The sequence below is a fragment of the Lutjanus erythropterus genome, chromosome 15, assembly GCF_056507025.1.
Source record: "Lutjanus erythropterus isolate fLutEry1 chromosome 15, fLutEry1.hap2, whole genome shotgun sequence".
Classification (NCBI taxonomy): Eukaryota; Metazoa; Chordata; class Actinopteri; order Lutjaniformes; family Lutjanidae; genus Lutjanus; species Lutjanus erythropterus.
In genome coordinates this window covers 28,477,989-28,500,998 of record NC_139331.1, presented here as the reverse complement: position 1 = coordinate 28,500,998, position 23,010 = coordinate 28,477,989, and the positions used below count along the sequence as shown (strand labels likewise).

The window sequence follows — 23,010 nt, the reverse complement described above, 5'->3', positions numbered from 1 at the left end:
CAGGTTTTTAGAAATATTTAATTATTATATAGCTAGTTCCTGTCCCATAAAAGTCGTGGTAGTACCATCAAGAGTATGGGAGCAGCGGAGGAATATTACAAAAGTTGAAGGAAGGATACAAAACTTCTTTTCCCCATAAATAATGTTTTACATTTCCTCTGTCACCTGACAGTTCTGACAAAAGTAGATTGTAAAAACCTGCACGGCTAATGGACTTTTACATTATTTTCTCTTAGTGTCGACGCCTCCAATGTACAGTACACGAAGCACAGCAAGAATTCACAAAGGACGACATACAGTTTGTAAACAGAGACTCAAACACGACATGCGTTCAGTTATTGCAGGAAAAATACCACCAAAATGGAACAGAGCAAAAAGCAGAAAAGTTTAACTCCATTAAATAAACAAGTAACACTCGAGTCGTCTTTTCTGCCACACTGTAAATGTTTACCTTTTTTCATTAATTAAAAAAAACATGACCTATCATCACTTACCTACCATAAACATGCTACAACTCCTTTTACATATAAATCCTCTCATATATTCATACCACATTTACATATTATTTTTTTCTCTGTAGCCTTTTCTTGTGCACAAGGACAAAAACATCAAAGGTCCTTTTATATTTCACCCATCGCCAACATTCTCAGAATCAAAGATAGATGTTTAATCTTCGCTATGGAAACATTTGTGCGTAAGGAAAATGAAGACACAAAAAAGTCGTCTCGTTCAGTTGAAGCCCTTTGTATTTGGGTAAACGACATCTCTCGGGTCGGGAGCGAGGGTAAACGGACGCCTCGCCTCAAGAGCAACGTGGAGGGTTTTCAGAACTTGAAGAGGTCGATAAAGTGCTGCGGAGAGATGGGCATGAGGCAGCTGTCGGGGTCGTTGGCTGAGCACGGGTGGCCGCAGTCCTGGAACGAAACAGCAACCACAACGTTACAAAGAGCAGAGGAAACCAGGAGACCAGAGGAGGAGCTGCTGTAAACACACAGTTCACACACAGAAAGCTGACGCAGGACACTGGAGCTGGTTGCATCAGCTGTTAGTAAGTTCAAACTGTTTACTAAGTGGATTGATTCTGGTTTAAATGGTTCTGATTATGCTGTCAACAAAACAAAATGTGGCTCCTTTTAAGAATCTAAAACATCCGAGGGCATTAAATCTTTTGCACAGTTGTAGGTCGACAGCGTAGCGTGTAGACGAAGATCATGAGTCGACAATAAAAAGCAAAAAACTGTCAACAAACTGTCTTCTTCACTCGCAATCAAAGATTTTATAATAATGTTGTTATAAAATCTTTAAGAATCTAAAATATAAACATATTTTGGCTTTTTTCTCCACATTTTTGGTCACTAAATAATTCCATTTAATTTCATATTTTATAGTTTTTATGTCTCCAGTATGAATCTACAATGTAGAAAAAAAGGAAAAAAAACACTGAATAAAAAGATGTGTCCAAACTTTTGACTGGTACTGCATGTGACTGTTGATAAGTCTTGTCCTTTTTGCGAACACACTGAAGAAACATCTACCCAGTGTGATATAGCTTTGTAACTTTGGGTTGATTTAAATTCAAGACATCATTTGTTATAGCAATATGAGAAACAAATCTTGAAACTATGTTGTTATATTTTTATTTTATTTTGGTGCTCTCACATGTTACTTCGGATCAAAAATAACATGTTGAAAACTAACCGATTGAGGCAGCTGCAGACCAACAACTCTTATATTCTGCAAGGTAAAATGATAATTTTTATGATAATTTAAATTTTGTCAAAAGAGTCTGGTGGTTTTGAAGAGAGCGATTCGGGCCTCACCGTTTCAGTTACTCGTCAGAAAAGGGTGATTTGAAAAGGTCAACCTCTGTGTAGATAACATGCATCCTTTCCATAATGTTGTCAGACACTTAGAAAGAAAATCTGAGCCTGTCAGTGTAAAAAACAAGAACTTTTGGTGGACATAATTTGACAGGCGCAATATCCCACATGGATTACATTGAAGCCACTGCAGTCTGTTTTGTGGCTCCAAACTGAGGCGATCCACTGTAAACTTTTTGTCACAATCAGTGATTTAGTATCCTAAATATGTAAAAAATAGGGCACAGATTTAAAAATACCACGAAGTTTAAAGTTTAGTAGAGTAGTAAAGTTTAGTTTGAAGGACTTTGTTCATTAATTTAATGTTGGATTTACAAATAGCTGGTGCAACCTGACCCTGGACATTAGTTGACACAGAAAAACATTTGTGTTGGTTAAACTAAATGACAACAGACAGTTTTCTTCCAGACACATGAACTCAATATTCAGAGAAATATATAAAACAACAAACACACCAAGTTTTTTTTTTTTTTTTTTTTTAGGAATGTGGTTATAGGGCACTAAAAGTCAGTGGAAAGAGTGTCAATGTTTACTAAACACACCCCGAGCAAAATGCGATGATATCAAGTGAAACAGAACAGCACAAGATAGAGCTTGACACATGGAAACAAAGATAAGTTATAAATCAGATCATCTGGGAAACATGAGACAGACTGGCAACTGAAGAAACACAAAGGCACGGCGGGACAGAAAGTACCTTGAATAATAAAGCCAGGTGGCGATCCTTAGGGAATCAGGGAGAGGGGGGACCAGGAGAGGAGGCAGGAAGGAAGGGAGACAAGCAAGGAGAGGGACGCAGGTTAAAAAGTGAAGTATAATAAAAAAGCATAGGGAGGACCCAGTCAAGGAGGATTACGAGCTCGCGGGTAGTAAATAATCACAAGGAGGGAGGAAAGAAACTATAGGAACAGCAGAATTTTTCATCCCAGTCTTCCCCTGAAGTTATTAACTCAAAGTCTGAAAAATGAGATCATTGTTTTTTTTTCACATGGTTTTAGATAAGATCTCAAACAAGTCATCTGTTTGACCTCTGAGCACCACGTATACATGAACAGAATCCACTGTTACCATCAACAGGGATTACCATCAGTCATAATGTATGTCTATATGTGTGACTCAGTTGTTCCTGTTGTATAATCAGAACATTGGGTTTTTTTTTTCACACAGGCCTGAAGTTTTAACAGTTATTTCATCTGTAACAGACCTTTTTCCACAGTGGCCATATTGATATTAAATAGCAGGGAAACACAGGTGATATTATGGTCCAGTTTTTGTAGCGGAGGCTTTCAAGTGAGCCGACATGCACAACAGCAGCACCCTGACTCTGGCGGACCTTTAATTAGTATTATTGACAGTATATTGGATGTGGGGGTTATCATCTTGTTTTTTTGTGGAACCTGAACATGTGCAGTGAGAGGTGGTGGGTGATGTACTGCAAATTTGGGTGGTGCGATGACCCTGTCACCTGGTCGCGACTTCTTTCATATTACACCTTAAGCCAAAGCCACACTGTGATTTTAGTTTCCAGTCGCCAACAGATGTTGGATATCATTGACAACCCCCGTAGAGCACGCCCGTGAGCAAGGATGGCGATGTGTGACCTGTTCAAAGACGCGACGCAGAGCTCAGCAAGGGTTCAGCAGCGCCTCGCTGGCGCCCAGATAGATATCGAGTAGGTTTAATATCTGGCTGTGTCAGGGACAACTCGAGGAGCCATGGGCCAGCTACAGCCAATGAGAGCAGACACAGCACACAGGCTGAGAACTGCAGACTTAGGCTGGGTGACGAGAGGAGCAGCTGTATTAAGGGACAGGGATTCGGTCATTATCTACTCTCCCTCATGCAGACTGAAGGTCGGGTTTCGTTTTTTAGTTCACGTAAAACTGCTGGAGATTCTCAGGAACACGTTGCAGAATCTCCCAAATGATTTAAGTAGACGGTGACCAGCTTTGAAACGTAAAAAGACCACTGAAAAAAAAAAACATGAAATGCTTCCATACGGCTTGTCTATTGTAATCCAAGTGTCCTAAAGCCCCGACATGTTCAGTTGACTTGAAAGACGTCATTTCCACCATGTCTTTAGTCTAAATCTTTAGGACTTTAGGAGATTTGGATTACACCAGATGAGCAGTATGGAGACATTTAAAAAAAGGTTTTCAGTTGTTGTTTTTTTTGCATTTGCGAACTGGTCAACATTCAGCCGTTTGGGAGACTTTGCAGTGCTGTTTTCCTGTGAAACTCCAGCAGTGTTTTGTGAACTTAAAGACTAAACCTGACCTTCAGTCTGCATGAGGGTGAGTAGATGATGACTGAATTTTTATTTTGGGATGAACTACTCTGGAACCATAATTTACAAATCGAATATCGTGCCGTATTGACGACTTTTACTGAGGTCAGACATCAAGTGAGAAGTGGGTTCATTTTCTCATTACACTCCACACAGTCAGTTTTCTTTCTGCAGCCAATGGAGTCGCTCCCTGCTGGCCACTAGAAAGAATGCAGGTTTAAGGCATGAAGCTGTCCACTTCTTCTCTTACTGTGTATGATTAATATCATTGATAACACCACTGATTATCCTACTGTCTCTTTAGCCCGATAATGGATGTTTTGTCTCTTTGGCCAAAGAAAGACAACACGTTCTGGTACAAAGTTGACACTGATTTGATAGACTTTGTGTCTGATACACATGTGGTTTAAGAGATATCAGGCCTGTGAGAAACATCTCTTTGAACAGAGCAGATTCAATTTAATATATACACATTCTCTTTGCTTCTGCTTCTACTAAGCTACAGTGCACAACGCTGTTGTCACCTTCTTTTAAAGGGACAGTCCACCCCAAAATCAAATTTTCCCTCTTACCTGCAGTGCTATTATTCCATGTAGAAATCTATTTATTCTCCTCCAATGTAATGTTCAACCTATAACCTACTTCTGATGAACAGCACTGGTTATTCATATGGGGTTTCCTACGTGACATCAGTGTGTTTGCAGGTGTGTGTGTTTACCTGCCAGAAGAGGATGCTACAGTGTTTGCAGAAGTGCAAGGTGTCGCCGTACTGTTCCTTCATGGGATAATGTTTCTGCAGGGTGAAGTACATCAGCTTCCAGTCCACGTTATCGCTGTTGGTCAGGACCAGATTCCTACAGAACTGCACACAGATGGAAAGCAAACACAGAATTAAAACGCCCTAAAACACAGGGGAGGAGAATGTAATTATAAGTGGGACAAAGTGTAATTAGACACAGTTAAGGATAATTTGTCATTAACACCGAGCCTGAGTGGGTGTTAATACGATATGTGTGAGACTGTGTGTGTGTGTGTGTGAGAGAGATAGAGAGACAGATCACTGTGAGGAAACTGTGGCAATTCTGCCCTCTAGTGGTCAACACGAAAACTACTTCATTTCTGGACGCTCAACCGCAAACCAATACTGGAAGTTTTAAGTATAAACCACAACTCCCATAAAGTTCTTAAAACATAAATAAAAACAGGATGTGATGATCTGCAAATGAATGCAGTTCAAAGACAAGATATTTAATGTTCAAACTGATTAACTTTATTATTTTTTTGTAAATATACACTCATTCTGCAACATGTCACACAACAGTTGGGACAGGAGCATGTTTACCACTGTGATGCATCACCTTTTCTTTTAACAACACACAGTAAGGTTTTCGTATCTGAGGACACTAACTAACTAACTAACTGCAATTCTTTCCCATTTTTGCTCGATATATAGCTTCAGGTGTTCAACAGTAATTTTCAGTGGGGTCTGGACTGCAGACAGGCCTGTCTGAACTCTTTTACTTAGCCACGTTGTTGTAACTGCTGTTTTTTACATCTCAGTTTTTTCCCTGAATATTGACTACTCCCTGTTTTTTCTATTTATGCTCTTTTTAACTGGCCATAGTTGTCTTAATCTTTATTTATATTTTTAGTATTATGTTTGTTGTTATGCACCAACAAGCTGCAGCAAATTCCTTGTAAGTGAAACCCTACTTGGTAATAAAACTGTTTCTGATTCTGCTGTGTCTTGGCATTGTCCTGCTGAAATAAGCAGGGACGTCTGTGAAAAAGACGTTGTCTAGATGGCAAAGTTGGATGGCTGCTGGATGCAAAGTGTTCCTGAGCCCATGTAGTATGTGGGTTTTAATTTGCAGTGCTCTCTGAGGGGTTAAAGGTCACTGACATTCAATGCTGGTTTTCAGCCTCGCCCCTTGAGTGCAGATAGATTGTAGATGATGAAATCCCTAAATTCCTTCAATTGTATGTTGAGAAACGTTCTGCACTATTTGGACTATTTGTCCACGCAGTTTTTCTCAAAGTGGTGAAACTCACTCCATCTGTGCTTGTCTGTTCTGTCTTTTCAGTCCCAACTTGAGTATGAGTCTATATTTATTAAAAAATAATAATAATAAAGTTAAAAAGAATTGTGGTTTGTATGTCCCTTTCAAAACTGATAATCAAATACATTTAGCTGAAAACATTTTCCATGTGACTAAATTAAATGTCTTTCTCTCACATTTTTGTCTGAGAAGTGAAAGTGGCAGAGTTTCTTCCACAGCGTCCTGTTCTCACTGAGGTAGTGCAGAGTGGGCGTGGTCTGTCCCAGGTTAATGATGTCATAGGCATCAGATAACTTGCAGAGGATCTTGTTCTGCATGTGTAGCGGCAAGTCGTTGAATGACACGCCGTTGTACACTTGCTGAGGAGACAATCAAGAGCAACACATTTAAGTCAGAGCTGGACTGTACAGAGTCACTCAAGGAAGAAAAACTTGCGATCAAGTAAGCGGTTTCCCACTGAGAACGAAATCAAATGACCAGTTCCAACAGATAAGTTGCCAAGACTTCCTCTTCCATATTTCATGTTCCTCACTCATTAAATAATTCAAGTGGGAACAGTAGATACATACCTACGGCACATGTGGCCACAAAGGCTTTCACATTTTTAGCCCACTTCCCTTTTTAAAAGTCACATTTACATACAGGCATGCTGAAACAAGTTTTGAGATGGGCTACAGTGGAAAACGCACATGACATACCTTGGGGATCTGCAGGTTGTTGAGCTGCTGCTGCCATTTGAGAATGGTCTCCAGTCGGCACAACCAGATGTTTACATTGCCCACGAGGACACACCTGCCGACATGGATGGTCAGACTGTGCAGCGTCGAGCTCAGGTCGTGCAGCAGCTCTTTGACCAGGCGTGGATTGTACTGGTCCTCCAGAACTACAACGAACAAAAAAAAACAAAAAAGACGATACAATATTTTAGGTAAAAAGAAGACATTCGCAACCAAAGTATGCCAAAAATACCAGGATGCTCTACTGCATCTGGTCACATTTTGCAACATGCCAGCCAGCGTTTGATCCACAAGTTTTTGTGATGGGTGTATGAGCAAGAAGGTCGAAGTTAAAGGCCTAATGTTACGAGGAAGTAATATGTCCCAGTTGTATTCATACTGCATGCTGCAGTTTGTACTGTGCAAGGGCAGCTGCAGTATGTAAAAAAAAAAAAGAAAAAAAAAAGTATGTTATTTGGAATGCAGGGTCAGGGTTTTCCCTCAATGTTTTTGAGACAAATGTGGCAAAGGCTGGAAAATGTGTGGCATGCACGGCGTACACGGTGTGCTTAAGTGACAAAATCATGTTTTGAAAGACGAAACTGTTTATTGTGGCACAGGAATCAACAGAAAAACACCCAGTTGCAGATTGTGCAATCTCTCTGTGCACATTTCACACTGCTAGCTCTATTTTTTGATAAAAGAAAATAAATGGAAAGGAACAGGTACCAACAGATGGGTCAAAAATGCTGGATTTTAACTAAAAATATGAAAAAGATAAAATAGAAGAAGCACCAAAATCAATAAATCAAGTGCATCTTAACTGCCTAATATTAGTCCTCTTGGTATTTGGAGTCACTGGATCATAAACAATTGAAAAAAATAGGGAAAGTAAGCACAAAGTTATTGGTGTAAAAAAAGGTGGCATCCTAATACAAAGGTGGCTCAACAGTAAATTAGATGGGCAAGGAAAAGCCATTTTTATGAGAGTACCGAAAAGAAAAACAGACTGATGTTTACTTATAACCAAAGTTTCAAATGAACACTGCAGATTCTTTTACCATATAAGCTGAATCACAGACATGTGGCAGAGTGCGTCTGTACTTTGCTCCACCAAGCAACACAACCCCATAATGACGGAGCACACTGGTCCTACTGGTTTTGTGGTTAGGCATTGAGTGCAATAACACTGCCGTGACTAAACAGTAGCCTGAGAAACAACATCTCCTGCTTGCTCAGAGTCTTGCAAGTTGCTAAAGACATGTTCTTTATGTAAAAAGGCTACTTTTACCAACACAACAAGAGGTAAAATTAGTCTAGGGTGCGACAACGAGCTCTGACACCACAAAGACTGCAGGAAAAATGTCAACTTGTACAATATGACAAAGTTCAAAGAGACAGATCAATACACCAAGGAGCTCCTGGTTTTATTACCTAGTGACAGTTAGAGCAAGAGGCTCTTTCTCAAACTTCTGATACATACAGAGGGATGCCATCTTAAATGCCAATAATCCACCTGATAAACCCATGTGACATACCCCACCTGTTGCAATCAATCAATGACAAAACATTTAGAAACATATAGTAGAAAAATATAAATTTAGATGTGAAGATATCACATCTAATATTAGGTCTCCTTACCCTTTCTTACAATCTTCTCCAGTATGTTGAAGTAGTTTTTCTGGGCAGCTCCACTCAGAGAGGTCAGCTGAGACCTGGCTATTAGCTGGAAAAGCTATGGGACAGAGACAAGACAGTTGGAGGAAGATTCATTGGGACAAGTCGTACAACAGCTTCAGAACGATTCTTGATCAACATGTGTGACCATCACCGCTCACTTTTGCCACATAGTTGAATCTTCTCAAGTCCTGAATGGCACTGGAAAAGTCTAGACGGTTGAGGGCTTCACCGAGCGTGCAGTATCCATGACGCTGTGGGTCAACATGAAAACACACTCACATTTTTATCAAAAAAAAAAAATCAAATTAATTCAGCTGTAAATAAATCAGCTGAGAAAAATCTCGTAATAGCTGCAGCACTCACTTCTTTTGTGCTCCCTTTCTGCACGTAGATCCATTTATCCCTGAAAACAACTAGACAAGGAAAACAAAAACAATAAATTGGAGCACAAGTGTTTTGGTGTAAATGTACATACTGTTGAATGGTTGAACATCTGTGAAATGTAATGCAAGAGCTCTGCAGTAACTGCTTTGTAAAGAGAACATCATCTTACGTTTAACTTTTCAAGCCTATAGTTTGTAGATTACAATCTGTTTTACCATATGCTCACTATTTTTCCCTCTGCAACAGTTTCACCAAACCCCAGATAATGTTTTATTTATTTAGGAAGATTTAATTCCAACTCCAATGTCTCTCTCCAAGAATTAGAAGTTCACTGCTCTTGGGTGTAATTCCATTATTATGCTATAATATTATCAGCTGCATAAAATGACAACAATAACATTGATTGCAATTATTTCTCGGACAATATACTGTATCCTACAACAGAAGTAGTTATCATGATAAGCGTTATGTGTTGATAAATTTGTGGCAATCCTCTGTATGTGCTCTGGTATTCAAACAGCAGAAAACAGAGTTTTTAATAATAATCTTGAGACATGTTACCAACATTCAATCTTCAAACTGCTCCTGTCCTTTTAGATGGAGGTTAATGGGACGTGACTGCAAGGTTAAATTTTTTAAATGAACAAACATCGCAACTATATTTAGGACAATGGCCAATCACAATATGTGTTTGACATGGTGCAGCCCGAACATGTCGTTCTTTTATTTTACCTGTACCCTCTACTGTATAAATCAATTTATATATATTATATATTTACAGATAGTTCAGTTCGAAGCTGTTGCAAAATACACTCTATAAACACAAACCTGTGACCGCATTATATCGGTCTTACTGTGCCTAACAAATTGTTTCAAAATGTTGGATTTCGCAGTCAGTTTTGATTTAATGGGTGAGAGAAGGAAGATAAAAAAGAAAGATGACATGTGAAATTAAAGGCAGAGAAACTGACGATCTGGAAAAGTCAAACAGCTGTGAGCGCATTATTATTGCTTTAATTGAAAACAGCTACAGCAAAGACAACATCAGCGATAATCACAAAATGATGCTGCTTTTTGTTGTGCTGATCGACACGCAGCCTAAATTAAACGTGGGAATTTGCTGAGATGAGAAGACTCAGAGAAGAACGCAGACAGGGGACTAAATATGAGGGGAGCGAAGCGGACAAAACAAACAATCCAAAAAGTTTTTTAACTAGTTTGACATGTCAAACTACTTTCAAGCTGAGCTATGCCTCAGGTCCTGTTGACAAAGAGGCTTCAACAGGATTTGAATCCATATGTACCGCTCACATGTCCAGTCAGGGACCTGCATACCAGGCACACACAGGTCAGGGCTTATGCACACCTGTCTAATAAATCTCAATTCAAACAAAGCTGTCAATAAGTGGAGGTCCCTTCACTGCAATTATAACCTGTGCCTACCAGCATTTCTGCTGTCTTTTTGTACAAAGGACCTTTTAATTTTCATGCCACAAACCCTTTCACAAAGCCAAAATGGTGATCATGTGTTGCTGAGGCTCACATTGAGATTTGGTGTTATTGTTGTAGATGTCCTTTTTCCTCTTTGTGGTGGCGAGCTCACACACATCCCCGACGAACAGATTCTCTTTGTTGTCGCTGCAGAGCCTGTTTGGACAGAGGAAGCATGGGAGGAATTTGTTAATAGCATTGCATGCGAGTGTGACCACTAGTGCACCTGAAACACAATGCAATTATAAGCTGCTCTAAAGAGTCCGTTCTGCTGCTCTGCAGAAGACTGTGACTATTTACTGATGTCCTGCAAGTCGCTCTGTTGCACAGCATGATGGGTCTAAGGCAGTTTAATGGCTGCAGTATTATTAATGCACAGGAAGTCAGAAAGTAATAGTTATAAGAGCCACTTAAATGTGGGGTAAGTAATTGTGGAAAATGTCTGTATATTCAAGCCTTTTTAACAGACATAACATGAGTCAGACTGATCAAGATGTTAAATTATACAGATTCACAGTGTTTGTTACAGTATGGTGGAGGAAACACAGCAGATGGCAGACATTTATCAGAGCCTGAGAGACAGAATCATAGATGTGACTCAGTCTTTTCTCAGAAAACAGGCCAAACATTATGAGATCTTTATCCGATCCCTGTTATTTCTGGCTGCTATTCTGGGTTGGCATGATTGATGAGCCGCCTTGTTATTACTGATAATGTAGATCTTAACATTTTGGCAGCTGACCTCTACTTGACACGTGTTGACACAGGAGGATTGAATTGGTTCAACTCCAAAAGAAACCAAAATGTGAAACATGGAAGCACATGTTCGTTTACTGGACACATATTATATATGGATGTGTTTATGAGGGTCTGTGCACGTGAATAAACATGCTTCATGAGACTGAATCAGGTCTCTTTGCAGAGTAGTACTACTGTCCTTTTTTTGCATTTTCATCTAATGCAAACAAAATTAAAAATCACCTGTACTAAGATCTGTTCCTCTGCAACAAGGTATCCTCTAATGACCTTTAACTGACAGATCAAAGGGCTGAACCGGACTGGTAATTGACTCTCCATGCATTTATAATCCTCTGGCTGAAGTTGGGCACCCAACTGGCAACACTGGAAGCACAATATTTGGGTCAGCTGATTGTGAAATAATGTGTGTTTTCATTTCTTTTACGTGTCACAAGCTATTAATAGTTGTGGTGCTGAAGCTAAAGACTGTCCATGGAATAGAAATGCTGCATAGTTAATAATACAGCTTGCAAATTTCAAAATAAGAGTGTTTTTGTTCCTTATTCTGGACAAATTCAAAATAACCTGTAGACAGTTTTTTTCATATCCTCAAAAAAGTTTCACAGAGAGGACTTAGAGAGCTATAGAGCTGAATCAATTAGTCCCATGATTTTAAAAAACTGATTTGACACAGCAGCACAAAAAGTAGCAACGCAAAGGGAAATGTACTAAAAATGAAGTAAAAATAGGATTAATTGCTTAGTCGACAGGCAGAAAGTTAATGGTGCATTCACATGTGTTCAGGCAGATGGCAGACTGCAAACTACTTATCTTTTGTAGGTGACTTCAGCAAAATGTTAAAATCAGATGAGGCTGGCAGAGAATATCTGCAACGGCGACATTAGATGGCTGCCGTCCAAAGTTTAAATATTTTAACTTCTCCTTTCACGATGACCTTACGTTTTAGAGGGAATTGAATATTTATTTAAATTTTGCAATAGAGAAGTAAACTGACTTGTATACCTTGTGTGCTTCACCATCACCATAGCAACATATCGCCATGCGTGTTTGGTTTGGCTGTCCTGCCATTCGGTTGGACTGTTTGTTTTCCTGAACCGTCCAGAAGCTGTTGTCCATCTGCCGTTCGCCGTCTGCCCGAGTCCATGTGAATGCAGCATAACTGGCAACTGGTTGTGGTAGTGGGTTAATCTTTTTAATCGTTTTTCAAGCACAAAATAGCAAACATCTGCTGGTTCCTGCTCCTTAAATGTGACGATGTTCTGGTTTTCTTTGTATATTTGGAAGACAATATCTGAAGGTTGGGACCGAAACAAACATGTGAGTCTGTATTCTTGTACTCAAACACATTATGAAGACCATATTTCATGATTTTCTGAGATTTAATTTAAAAACAGACTTCTCACGAAATGAATCAGCAGATTCACTGATGATGAAAGCAAGTCTTAGAGCTACCCCTCCTCTGTCTGCACAGGTGCCCAAAAACCAACTATTAGCACAGCCTTATAATCAAAAAGTTAAGGATGACGGCTTTAAATGTCTCCTTTTGTCTAAAATCCAAAGATATTCACTTTTAATATGCATAAACGAATAAAAGCAGGAAATGACCATGTCTCAGAGGCTGAAAACAGCATTTTCTGCTATTTTTGCATGAAAAAAAATACTTTAATGATTAATTATTTATCAGAATAGTTTATAGCTGAATTCGTTTTTACCACAAGCCCAACTACGAGGCATCACTAGAGCAGCAACAAGGACACAAACTGCTTCCCACCTGCATACACTGAGTTGCATTCAACCAAGGAAATGGCACATGAAGAAACTGTCCTCTTTTTCTTTTTCAGTGCTGGTGGTGATTTTTACACCAACTGTGCACTTGGGTTCCCTTTTGAGGGGAAAGTAGAGGGACCATGGTACAATGAACTCTGTCTCTGGAGCTCATATGAAATCACACTCTTTTCATTTAAAACAAATTGATTACAAGGCCGTGCTTTAGATAATGACTGATAAGATGGTTGCAACAAATACCAGGTACTGCAACAGGTCCCAGAGTACATGCAACAGGGTATTTATTGTGATGGAAAATACAAGGGCTATGAACTGTTCATGAGATTTCAGAAGCTGGAGGAAATATCACAGTGATTTCAACACGCATGCTTGTTGGGATGAAGAAACTAATTTCTTTTGTCCTCCAGCATAAGTGAAGGCTTTGCTTGTCTGACTGTGAAGTCAACTGATTTCGGGTGAATGAGCTCTACAGTAATCCCTCGCCTCTATCCATTTATCCAATTGCACAGGCATACACACAAACACACATGCGAGCGCAGTGATCTGTCACACTGAATTACAAGACAGGAATGCAATAGCCTGGCTGCTCTACACAGGTTGCATGCGGAGCGCCGGCCTCCACAGAGCCAATAAAAGACATCACACAGCAGCAGGAGCGCTCAGAAGGATTTGTGGATATTTAAACTATATCCTGAAATACATGAGCTAAAGGGGCGAGGGTTACGTAGGAAGTCAACATGAATAAGGAAGAAAACTAAAAGAGAATTTGGCTGACATTTAGCTTTAGTCACACTTCTCTTATTCTCTGTAGATACATGCATTCAAGTAGCATTTACTATGGCTGGGATTAATTTTTAAACCCGATTAATGAATTAATTCTGTTACACCAAAACTTTAAACTTGAGTAGGTTTAACATTTAGAATAGCTGTTTTTTTTTTAGATGGACTGAGAAAAATAATTAAGACCCTTGAATAAAGTTAAGGCTTGAGGAGGAAAAATTAAAGCTTCTCTGACACAAGTTTTTGTAAACTTTTTGCCTTGCTAGCAAATATAGGGATTTATTGTCACTGTTATTAATCAATATGTTTTGTTAACCTTTTAGCTAGCTCGCAAACAATGCAATGTTAAGAAATACAGACAAAAGCTAACGGTTTCTCTTCCTCTTATACTAACTAGGTCTGGACAGCTATGAATTTTTATTTTTTTTATTTTTTTTTACTTTTTCAAATAGCTACATTTGGATTTACTAAACTGAGAATAGTTTTTAATTGTGCAAAAGAGCTCTGATTCATTTTAAATCCAGATTTACTACTCAGTTTTGCTAAACTCCAACTCCAACTGAGTGAATGTGTTTGTGTAGTGCAAGCAGGGCTGCCAGGTCTGTGTGACAAAACCAGCCCAATGGACACAAAAACTGGCGCCGGCAAGTGGAAAGCATAGGGACATTGTGTTTGTATTTTTTCTTGTGGGTGTGTGTCTAATACGGTCTGGTGTTAACATGCACTGACGCATTTGATGGGAATAACTGTTGACATGTACAAAAGTAGTGAATACATTGCAATCAGGTCCACTTTTGTTGATTTGGAATTTAGTCTTGTAAAAGGCGATCTTCATAGTTTTCTAGAAATGTTTAAGTTGTTCAAAGACTTATTTGAACAGGTTGTTATTTCTTATTTTCCTACAGCGTATGTGTTCAGTCCAGTTCAGCTTGGAAGATGCCATTTTTTGGAAGTGAAGAAACGTATGTCCTCATGTATTTAAGATGGAGGGCATGCAAAGAAAAAATACTGCCAGAAAGTAATCCTGTTCAGTCATTTACATACTATAATTTTCCTATGATTGTTTTTTCTGGAAGAATTGAAACTAAACTTCTGCAACCGATTGAATTTTCAGAGTCAGTTTGAGCCTTTTTATTCAAATTGAGGTGTTTATACAGAACATTTTTATTCTGTCTGGGGCTTTAAACTGATTATAATATAATGTTATACTATATTAGCCTCCATGTAAAGATAGCTACTGTCAGATAAATGATCTGTCAGAGAGAAAGACCTTGAACAGAGGCTATTTAGTGGACACACAACTTTCCAGCACCTATCTGGGTTGACATTAAAAGTTACATTATGGTCTAACCTACTTCTGTAACACTGTGTACTACGCTAAAGGCCATCATAATGCCCTTCTTTCTCTGCCAAGTGTACCTCCGTCGCATGAAGTCACTGGCCTTTCTGAGTGAGGCTGCGTTTGGACAGCGGCCAGTCTGAACAGATGAAGTCATCAGTTATTGTCTGATGTTGTGTCCTTTGCCTTCTCATGAAAAGACTGCTGACAAGCTAATGTGGCACTGTGAGGTCCCGTTGGTTTTGTTGACCGATAGAGAGGGCGACACTGTGACGTGAGGGAGATGTCACCAACTGGTGCTGAGATTCCACCCTTAACCCCGTCAGCACCAGCAGGACGCCAGCATCCACTGCTCTGTTCATTCATGGCCCTTTGCTAAATAACAATCTCCTCCTTCATCCTTTGAACGTATGACTCACTGTAACTTTGCCTGGGAAAATGTAAGCACAAACTTCTTCTTCGTCATCTGATTTCAAGAAGAATTTGACCAGGTGGCAGACATTAAGATTAACAAAGTAGAAAGACACAATCTCCTCCAGATGGTCTCGTTTGCTCACGTAGGTCATATAGAAGAATCAGTATTAGACTGAGACGCTTTCATATCCAGTTAAAAAAACACTTGTAGTAGGTCTAAAAAAGATCAGTGAAAAGGGTAAATTTACAGAAAAACTAACAAATTTACAAGGAAGAGAAACATCTTAAGTTTGTGAGAAAAAACTCAAAAATCCTCTGAGATTTAAGTCATAAATTTAAGGGGAAAAAACAGTGTTTTTTTCCCCTAAATTTGCCATTTTAAACTCAGAGAATAACCAAATTATTTTCCTCTAAATTTGTGAGTTTTATCTCATACATATCTCATACCACTTTAATCTCAGACAATAAACATAAACTTGCTCATTTTTCTCGTAAATTTGCGAGTTTTTCTTGTAAATGTACTATTAATCTTAGAGAATAACCATATTTTTTCACGTAAAAATTAACACTTTAATCTTGGCGAATGATTAAGTTTTTTCCCATAAATTTGTGAGTTTTTCTTGCAAATGTACCATTAATCTTAGAGAATAACCATATTTTTTCTTGTAAAATTGCCTCATTAATCTCAGAGAACAACCAAATTTTTTTCCCTTAAATTTACCACTTTAATGTCAAAGAGCATTCGAGGTTTTCTCTTGTAAATGCGCCATAGAATAATAAAGTTTTTTCTCATGAAGTTACCACTTTTATTTTATTTATTTATTTATTTATTTTAGAATATTCAAGTTTTTTCTGGTAAATCTACCACTTTAATTTTGGGATATTATCCTAATGATTCGAATACACAATTAAAACATGAGGAGAATGAGAACAGATTCAACTTTGTGCTTTGCAGTCAGTATATCAATAGCTACTGTTTTTACAAGCAAAATGAGCTGCCTTGTTTGGTTGTAAACACTGCACACATGTTGTTATGGGAGCCCGAGGAACAGCAAAGTTTGGCTCCAGTCCATCCTCCTTAAAGAGGGAGGAGCCTTTGATAAATGCTTCACATTATAGGTTTTGACACTTGACTCAGACAGTGAAGCCCAACAGATGGTTGGTGTGTTTTGACTTGAGAAAAACTGAAGTAAAAGTCACTTTGAGCAAATGTTTGTTGCTGTACTTTATTTTCATGAAGAATAAAAAGCAAAACATCCATATTTGAAGCTAACAAGAGAATAAATGCTAATTCATGTACAGCATAAACAAACTAAAAACCCAAAACGTCTCTTCTGCCTGTACTCTACCTGACTACTCATTGCCAGTTGGCATGCGTCAAAACAGTACATGTTTCCTGCAGATAACAAGAGGAGCTCTCCTGATGGGAGGCAACCCAGACTGCCCACAGGGGCACATGTAACAGAGACCAGAAAGACTGAAATAGCAGAACTTGTTTTTAGTTCAGCTTTCAACAAACAGTGGCCATTTAAGTCTTTCAACCCACTAAACGCCTTTGGGAGGGACGGTGTTATAACAGCACATGACAGGCATTGTTTGAACTTCAGGTTATTCTCGTGTGCTGCTATCAGAAGAACTGGTGAGTTAACATTCGTCACACAACTTCGAGCAAAAAGCCCTGTGACAGGATTCACAAGCTGCAGCAGCCAAAAGTAACTCCAGGAAGTCCATTATCGACTTACTGCTCAGACTCGACACTATGCAGGATTTCAGAGCTCCTGAAAAGAGGCTTTATGTTTCACAATTATTATTATCATATTTTTATCTGGAGGCTTACTCCATTGTGCCCTGACGTATAAAGCTGCAACAATTACACAAATCACCACTATTTTGCTAGATTCATCCGTTTCAGTATTTTTTTTAAGCAAAAAAGCAAAAGAAAAAAAACTCAGATCCCAGCTTCTTTAAAGTGAATATTTTCTGGCTTATTTACTCCTTTATGTCAATAAACTGAATATCTTTTGTCCTTTGCGGACAAAAAAAGACATTTGAGGACGTCATCTTGTGCTCTGAGAAACAGTGATCGGTGAATCTAAACTTGATCCTTCAAAACACCAAAGTCACACAGTAATACAAACACACTAACCGTTCAAGGCAGCAGAAGACCAACAACTTCAACAAGTGTTCTGGGAGGTAAAATTATTGTTTTTGCCAATGGAGTCTGGTGAAGGGGAGCAAGTGATATAAAGGTACAGTGGCTAAGCCTTAACTTAAAGCCACAGAGGAGCTGCATAGATAGGCTATTAACTTCTTCGACACTGATTTTTATGGATAATTTATTGCTCACCGTACTGGTCTTCATTGTGTTACATGCAAAAGTACAAAATCAATGTCCCGATCCATAAATCCAACATTCACAAATACAACGACAAAAGCTTCACCCGGTGTGGCGTGCCGGCGTAGTGGTCAAAAAACTATTTGTGACCCAAAGTACGAAGGTGACACCTAGCAGATAACTTAGTGTCCTACAAACATACATACACCTCTTACAAACGGCGGTTCTCCATCAGAAAAGGCTGTTTGATGGCAAAGTAAAGTGGTAAAAATATTCTAAATATAACATACACTTAAACTGATATTGATTTTTTAGGTGGCTAAAATTTGTTTTATTGCTGACCCTGTCCACAGCAGTTCCATGCTTAGCGTCCTCCACCGGTACTCGTGCTGCTTCTCCAAACTGAGGCCGCGCAGACCATCATCTACAGTAGGTAAAACACTGACTATGGATAACTACATCATGCAACCCCTCTTCAATAACCCGAACTATCCCTTTAAGTAAATGAAGAAGTCCGACACCAGGTATAATCCTGTTTCCTGAGGCTTTACCATGACTGAAACCTCACTTGTCATAAAGCCAAAACATGAACAATTACTCAACACAAGGGAATCTGCAGGTTGTCAGTTGTCAATAATAACAACAAGCCTCTGCAGGTTAAGTCAGTGTAACTATGGGACTTGTTTTAAATGTGTGTGTGTGTGTGTGTGTTGCTTCGACAGTTAGCAGAAGAAAGTCAAAAGAGTTCACACACAAAACCAGTTGACCTCAATACTTCAGATTCTGAAGTATAGAAGATTAATTTTAAGATTCTTCACGTCAACTCTGAAACATTCTCCTCTGCGAAATTGAGAACGTCCACGGCAATTATTTTGAATATTCGTCTTTTCTCTAACAGGATACACTGACAAGTTGGCCTCATGTAAAATTACCCTCTTGAGTGTCTAAACCCAACCCTGTACTCAACTCTGTCTGTTGCCATGACGTCCCTTTGGCAACCAAAAGCTGCAATTGTGGGATGCAAATCATCTCATCAAAGACTCTGCCATGGCCCTGATAAGAGTCGACTGAATGATTTTTTTTTCTTCCCGACGCTGAGCAGTTATGGCCTTATCCGTACAATCTGTTATTATTATGTTCTGACTGAGTGCCAGAGTTATAATAGTTTTGTATTTTTCATTAGTTTATTTTCCAATCAGTTCAGTTTCAGTGCTTTCCAGACTGAGTTTGCTCATTTCAATTTAGTTTGAATTGTTTAAAAATGTTTTAGTTTTGTTTAGTTTTTATTAGTTCAAGTGTGAGTTGTATTTCTCTTTTTAATTATATGGGGCATATTAATCAGATGCAAGAGTTAAAAAGTTCATAATAGATTTACAGTACAAACACAACACAGGATCTGAGGGCAGCTGGAAGTGTCAAAACGTTTAAACACAAACTTAAAACCTATGTCTTCAGCCTGGCTTTTGATTAAGAATGGTTTAAAGATATTAAATGCATTTATTTACGCTGTATTGCAATAAATGTACTTGATTGTACTTAATTTTATTCAACATTAGGTATTATTTTATTATTATCGGTTTTATTAGTATGTTGAACCAAAAGGTGTGAAGGAATCTGGATGTTTGTGAACTGTAACGTTGTGTTAGTGAAGACTGTCAGTATTGTGGTAAAACTTTTTGTGGCCACAGGTGACCGGGCCATGGTTAACGCTGAACCCTGTGGGGCATTTTGTAGAAGCTGTAAGGCATCAGTTGCAGTAAGCTATTACGTTCACTTATAAAAACTGATTACTCGTTAGGCATATAAACTTTGACACAGACAGTGCTGATCTAACAGTACGTTTTTGTGCAGATCTGGGTAGGAAATTAACCCTTTAAGACGTGAACTTGTACCAGCCACTGACAGATAAGTGTTGAAATTCAACAGCCACTCAATATTAAATCATTATTTTGTGTCTGAAATCTACCAGCGACTCTGATATTTTACCAGCACCCACATTGGTGCAGCTGTAGATAACAAAGGGTAACGATTTATAATCTTACTCTTTCAAGTCAATCTCTCTGTTGTTATCTTCCAACTCGTGTCCATAGAAGACATTCCTCTTCCAGCCGTGTTCTGTCTTGGTCCAGATCCATCCTGGCGATCTCCAGTCCTTTCCCAAGAAAGGCATTTTAGCTGTGGCGGATGACTGTGTGCAGAGACGGTCACTGCCACTCCAAACACCTGGAGGGTTAACAAAGTGCAGGATTTATCTTTGTGCTCTGGGGCTATGGAAGGTAGAACCAAGTTTAGCTGCCACATTAGGACACATCACATCATGATAATGACAATATTATGGTGGAGGAGTTAGTTCCACAAAGGGAAGCAACTTCAGTAGTGTGGACGTGGTTTGGTTACAAGAGATCTGATGTACAATAAACCACAGTAATATGTCAAAAGAATGCCCTAAAATACTGTGATATTACTTAAGTGCCATATCGCCCACCCTTAGTTGAAATATCATTGAGAATAAGGTCAAAATAGCATTTAAATTTTATTATCAACATTTTGACAGTTTAATAGTTCTCTATAGGAAGCAAAGAGAGGCCTATATAAGACATTATGTAGTATAACTAAACTTCAAGTTGCTCAGACTAAGTACCCATCTTTAAAATTTCAAGTTAAGTCAAAAATCTAGTTGAATTTGGATTGGTGAAATTTGGTAGAGCTCTAACGATTAATCAATTAGATGACAACTATAAAATTAAACTGCAATTATTTCCATGACTGATTCATCGTTATAAGTGGCTTTTTTTTTTTAAAGAGTCAAAATGTTCTGATTCCAGTATCTTATTTTCTGGATATTTCAGTTCTCTATGACATTAAACTGGACATGCTTGAGTTGTGGACAAAACAAGACAGTTGAGGACATCATCTTGGGCTCTGGAAAACAATAATTTTCACAATTTTTTGACATTTTATGGCACAAGCAACTAGGGCTGCACAATCTGGTTTAAGAAAAAAAGTCATGTTGCGATTGTTTTGACTGAACCGGTGATAAGTGGAAAGTAGTGGAAACGATCAGTTTGCATTACACTTTTCATGTTCACAGAAAAATAAAGTAAAATCGTGATGATGTCATATTTATTGAGGTCTGTACCAAACAGACATGTTTTCTTTCATCTGGAGAAAAAGATGTTTAGGCCAGGTCATCTGTGCAGCACTACAGTACCTCATTATAATGCTGTTTTATCGCTCGTTTTTCCTTTTTCAGAAAAATGTGACTGGGTACTGGTTCTGTGATTTGAATATTGCACTTGGCCATATTGCAATTTTCTTGTGATTGTGATGAATCGTGCAGCTCTACAAGCAACTAATCGATTAATCGAGAAAATAATCAACAGATTAAACAACAATCAAAACAACTGTTAGCGGCAGCCCTACAATTCAAATTAAATTGAAAGATTCAAAGGTGAACATCAGGGCTACTGAGGATGATCAATCGATCAGACCTCTGGCAGACAAGTGTTTGTGTCAAGTTTCTGACATTGTTTGCTAAAATGACCTTCTGGGCATTTCAAAGAGGAGAGCTGAAACCAAACCTATTCAGATTTTAAAAATATTTCCATGCTAAATGCAGTGACATTTTAAGCAGTGGTTAAATCGGGGAAAAAAAAGTAAATAAATAAATAAAATAAAATAATTATGGCCTTTCTCAGATTCATTCTGCAGCCTGAAACTCCATGTTCGTATCAGCTTATTGTCTAACAGCTGCCAAATAAACCAGAGGCCCATTAGATTTATATACAGCATCTATATTGAGCCTATATAAATGATATTTAGGTTAAACGTTGATAGCATTTTGAGCTACAATGCTTTAATAACACACCTGACAGTGACTCTGACGCATTTACCTTGAGCATTTGAAAAAATAGCAGCATTAGCAAACGTTAAACGGTAAAAAATGAAGAATACACGAGCTGTCAGTCGGTTCAACGCATATAAACACGACAGAAAGACAATAAATAATCTCAAACATGATGTAATAGAGTTGTGGATTTCTATGAAACGTCTAAAAGACAAACCTGAAGCGACTCCTTTGTTGTACAGTCTCTCCCTGCTTGTGTTTCTTGTCTCTCTGCCGTGTTGGAAATATTGACGGAAGTAAACACAGTGCGGACACTAGAATTCGTCTCCGCCCCCTGCCGCGCTCTGATTGGACGAGCCGTGAGTATTTATCTTGTTGCTACCCAGAGTAGCGTCGCCGATTGGCTGGCCGCGGCTGTCAGTCGTGTTCTTTTTTTATCCCTTCTGTTTTGTTGGGGCTTTCTTCTACACGTGACAGAGGACTGCGCACATGTACTTATGTTTTGATTTTGTGATGGAGGATGTGAACACGACCACAGGGCAGCTGTTTGACTAATGATGTGGTTATTAAAGAACATTTATAAAACAGATGTAATCAGAGAGTATAAAGTTATATATTAATACATTAATTTATCAACAAGTCTCAAGTTCAGAATTGTAGTATAATGCTATTTTATCTAGGTCACAGGTTATGATTTACATACACAATGGTATCATTAAAAACCTTTATTGTGAGAATGAGCTCATATTATTATTCTTTTATCAGCATATTTTTCTGTTTAAGTGTCTTTTTTTTTAAAAAACAAAACAAAACACTTGTCTTTTGGGAAAGTCAGTAACATTTCCGAGCAAGTCTTTATTCAGGGGCTCATGTTCCTTAGAACAGAGGTTCTCAGTTTTTCTCAGCCACGGACCCTTAAAAGATATAAATATATATTAATATATAAATAAATATACCTGAGCCACCCTTATGTATGTCCTTGTGACAATTTGACACAGCTTATAATGGAAAGGTATTAGAGATGTATTAAAAGTATTTGAACCATGTCAACACATACACACACACAAGAGTGTCTTTTATGCAAACATAAAATAAAATGTGCATTCTGATTATTTTAAATCTACCCCTTTTCCTGTCTGTCTTCAGCTGTCCCTATTGAATAAAAGCAAAAAGACAAAAAATAATATTTTAAAAAGTTAATATAACATAAGCCTAATAAAGACATAAAAAGAACAATAACAGGCCTTGCCTGG

The 23,010-nt window shown here is 38.4% G+C and overlaps 1 protein-coding gene across 2 annotated transcripts; it reads right to left on the bottom strand.

Moving 5' to 3' along the window:
* On the bottom strand, window positions 1-22,092 carry fbxo25 (F-box protein 25). Of its 2 annotated transcripts, XM_084737661.1 has the most exons (11): window positions 21,975-22,092; window positions 19,953-20,133; window positions 10,551-10,654; window positions 8,987-9,036; window positions 8,782-8,874; window positions 8,585-8,678; window positions 6,926-7,110; window positions 6,404-6,586; window positions 4,886-5,029; window positions 2,578-2,604; window positions 1-914 (listed from the first exon to the last, which is right to left on the bottom strand). In XM_084737661.1, exons 2-11 carry the CDS (start codon window positions 20,078-20,080, stop codon window positions 825-827), a joined length of 1,098 nt encoding a protein of 365 aa, XP_084593787.1. In that variant the 5' UTR covers window positions 20,081-20,133; window positions 21,975-22,092; the 3' UTR covers window positions 1-824. The 2 variants fall into 2 exon arrangements, with proteins under 2 accessions (XP_084593787.1, XP_084593788.1); XM_084737662.1 differs by lacking the exon at window positions 2,578-2,604.
* Between the last annotated feature and the right edge of the window lie 918 nt (window positions 22,093-23,010).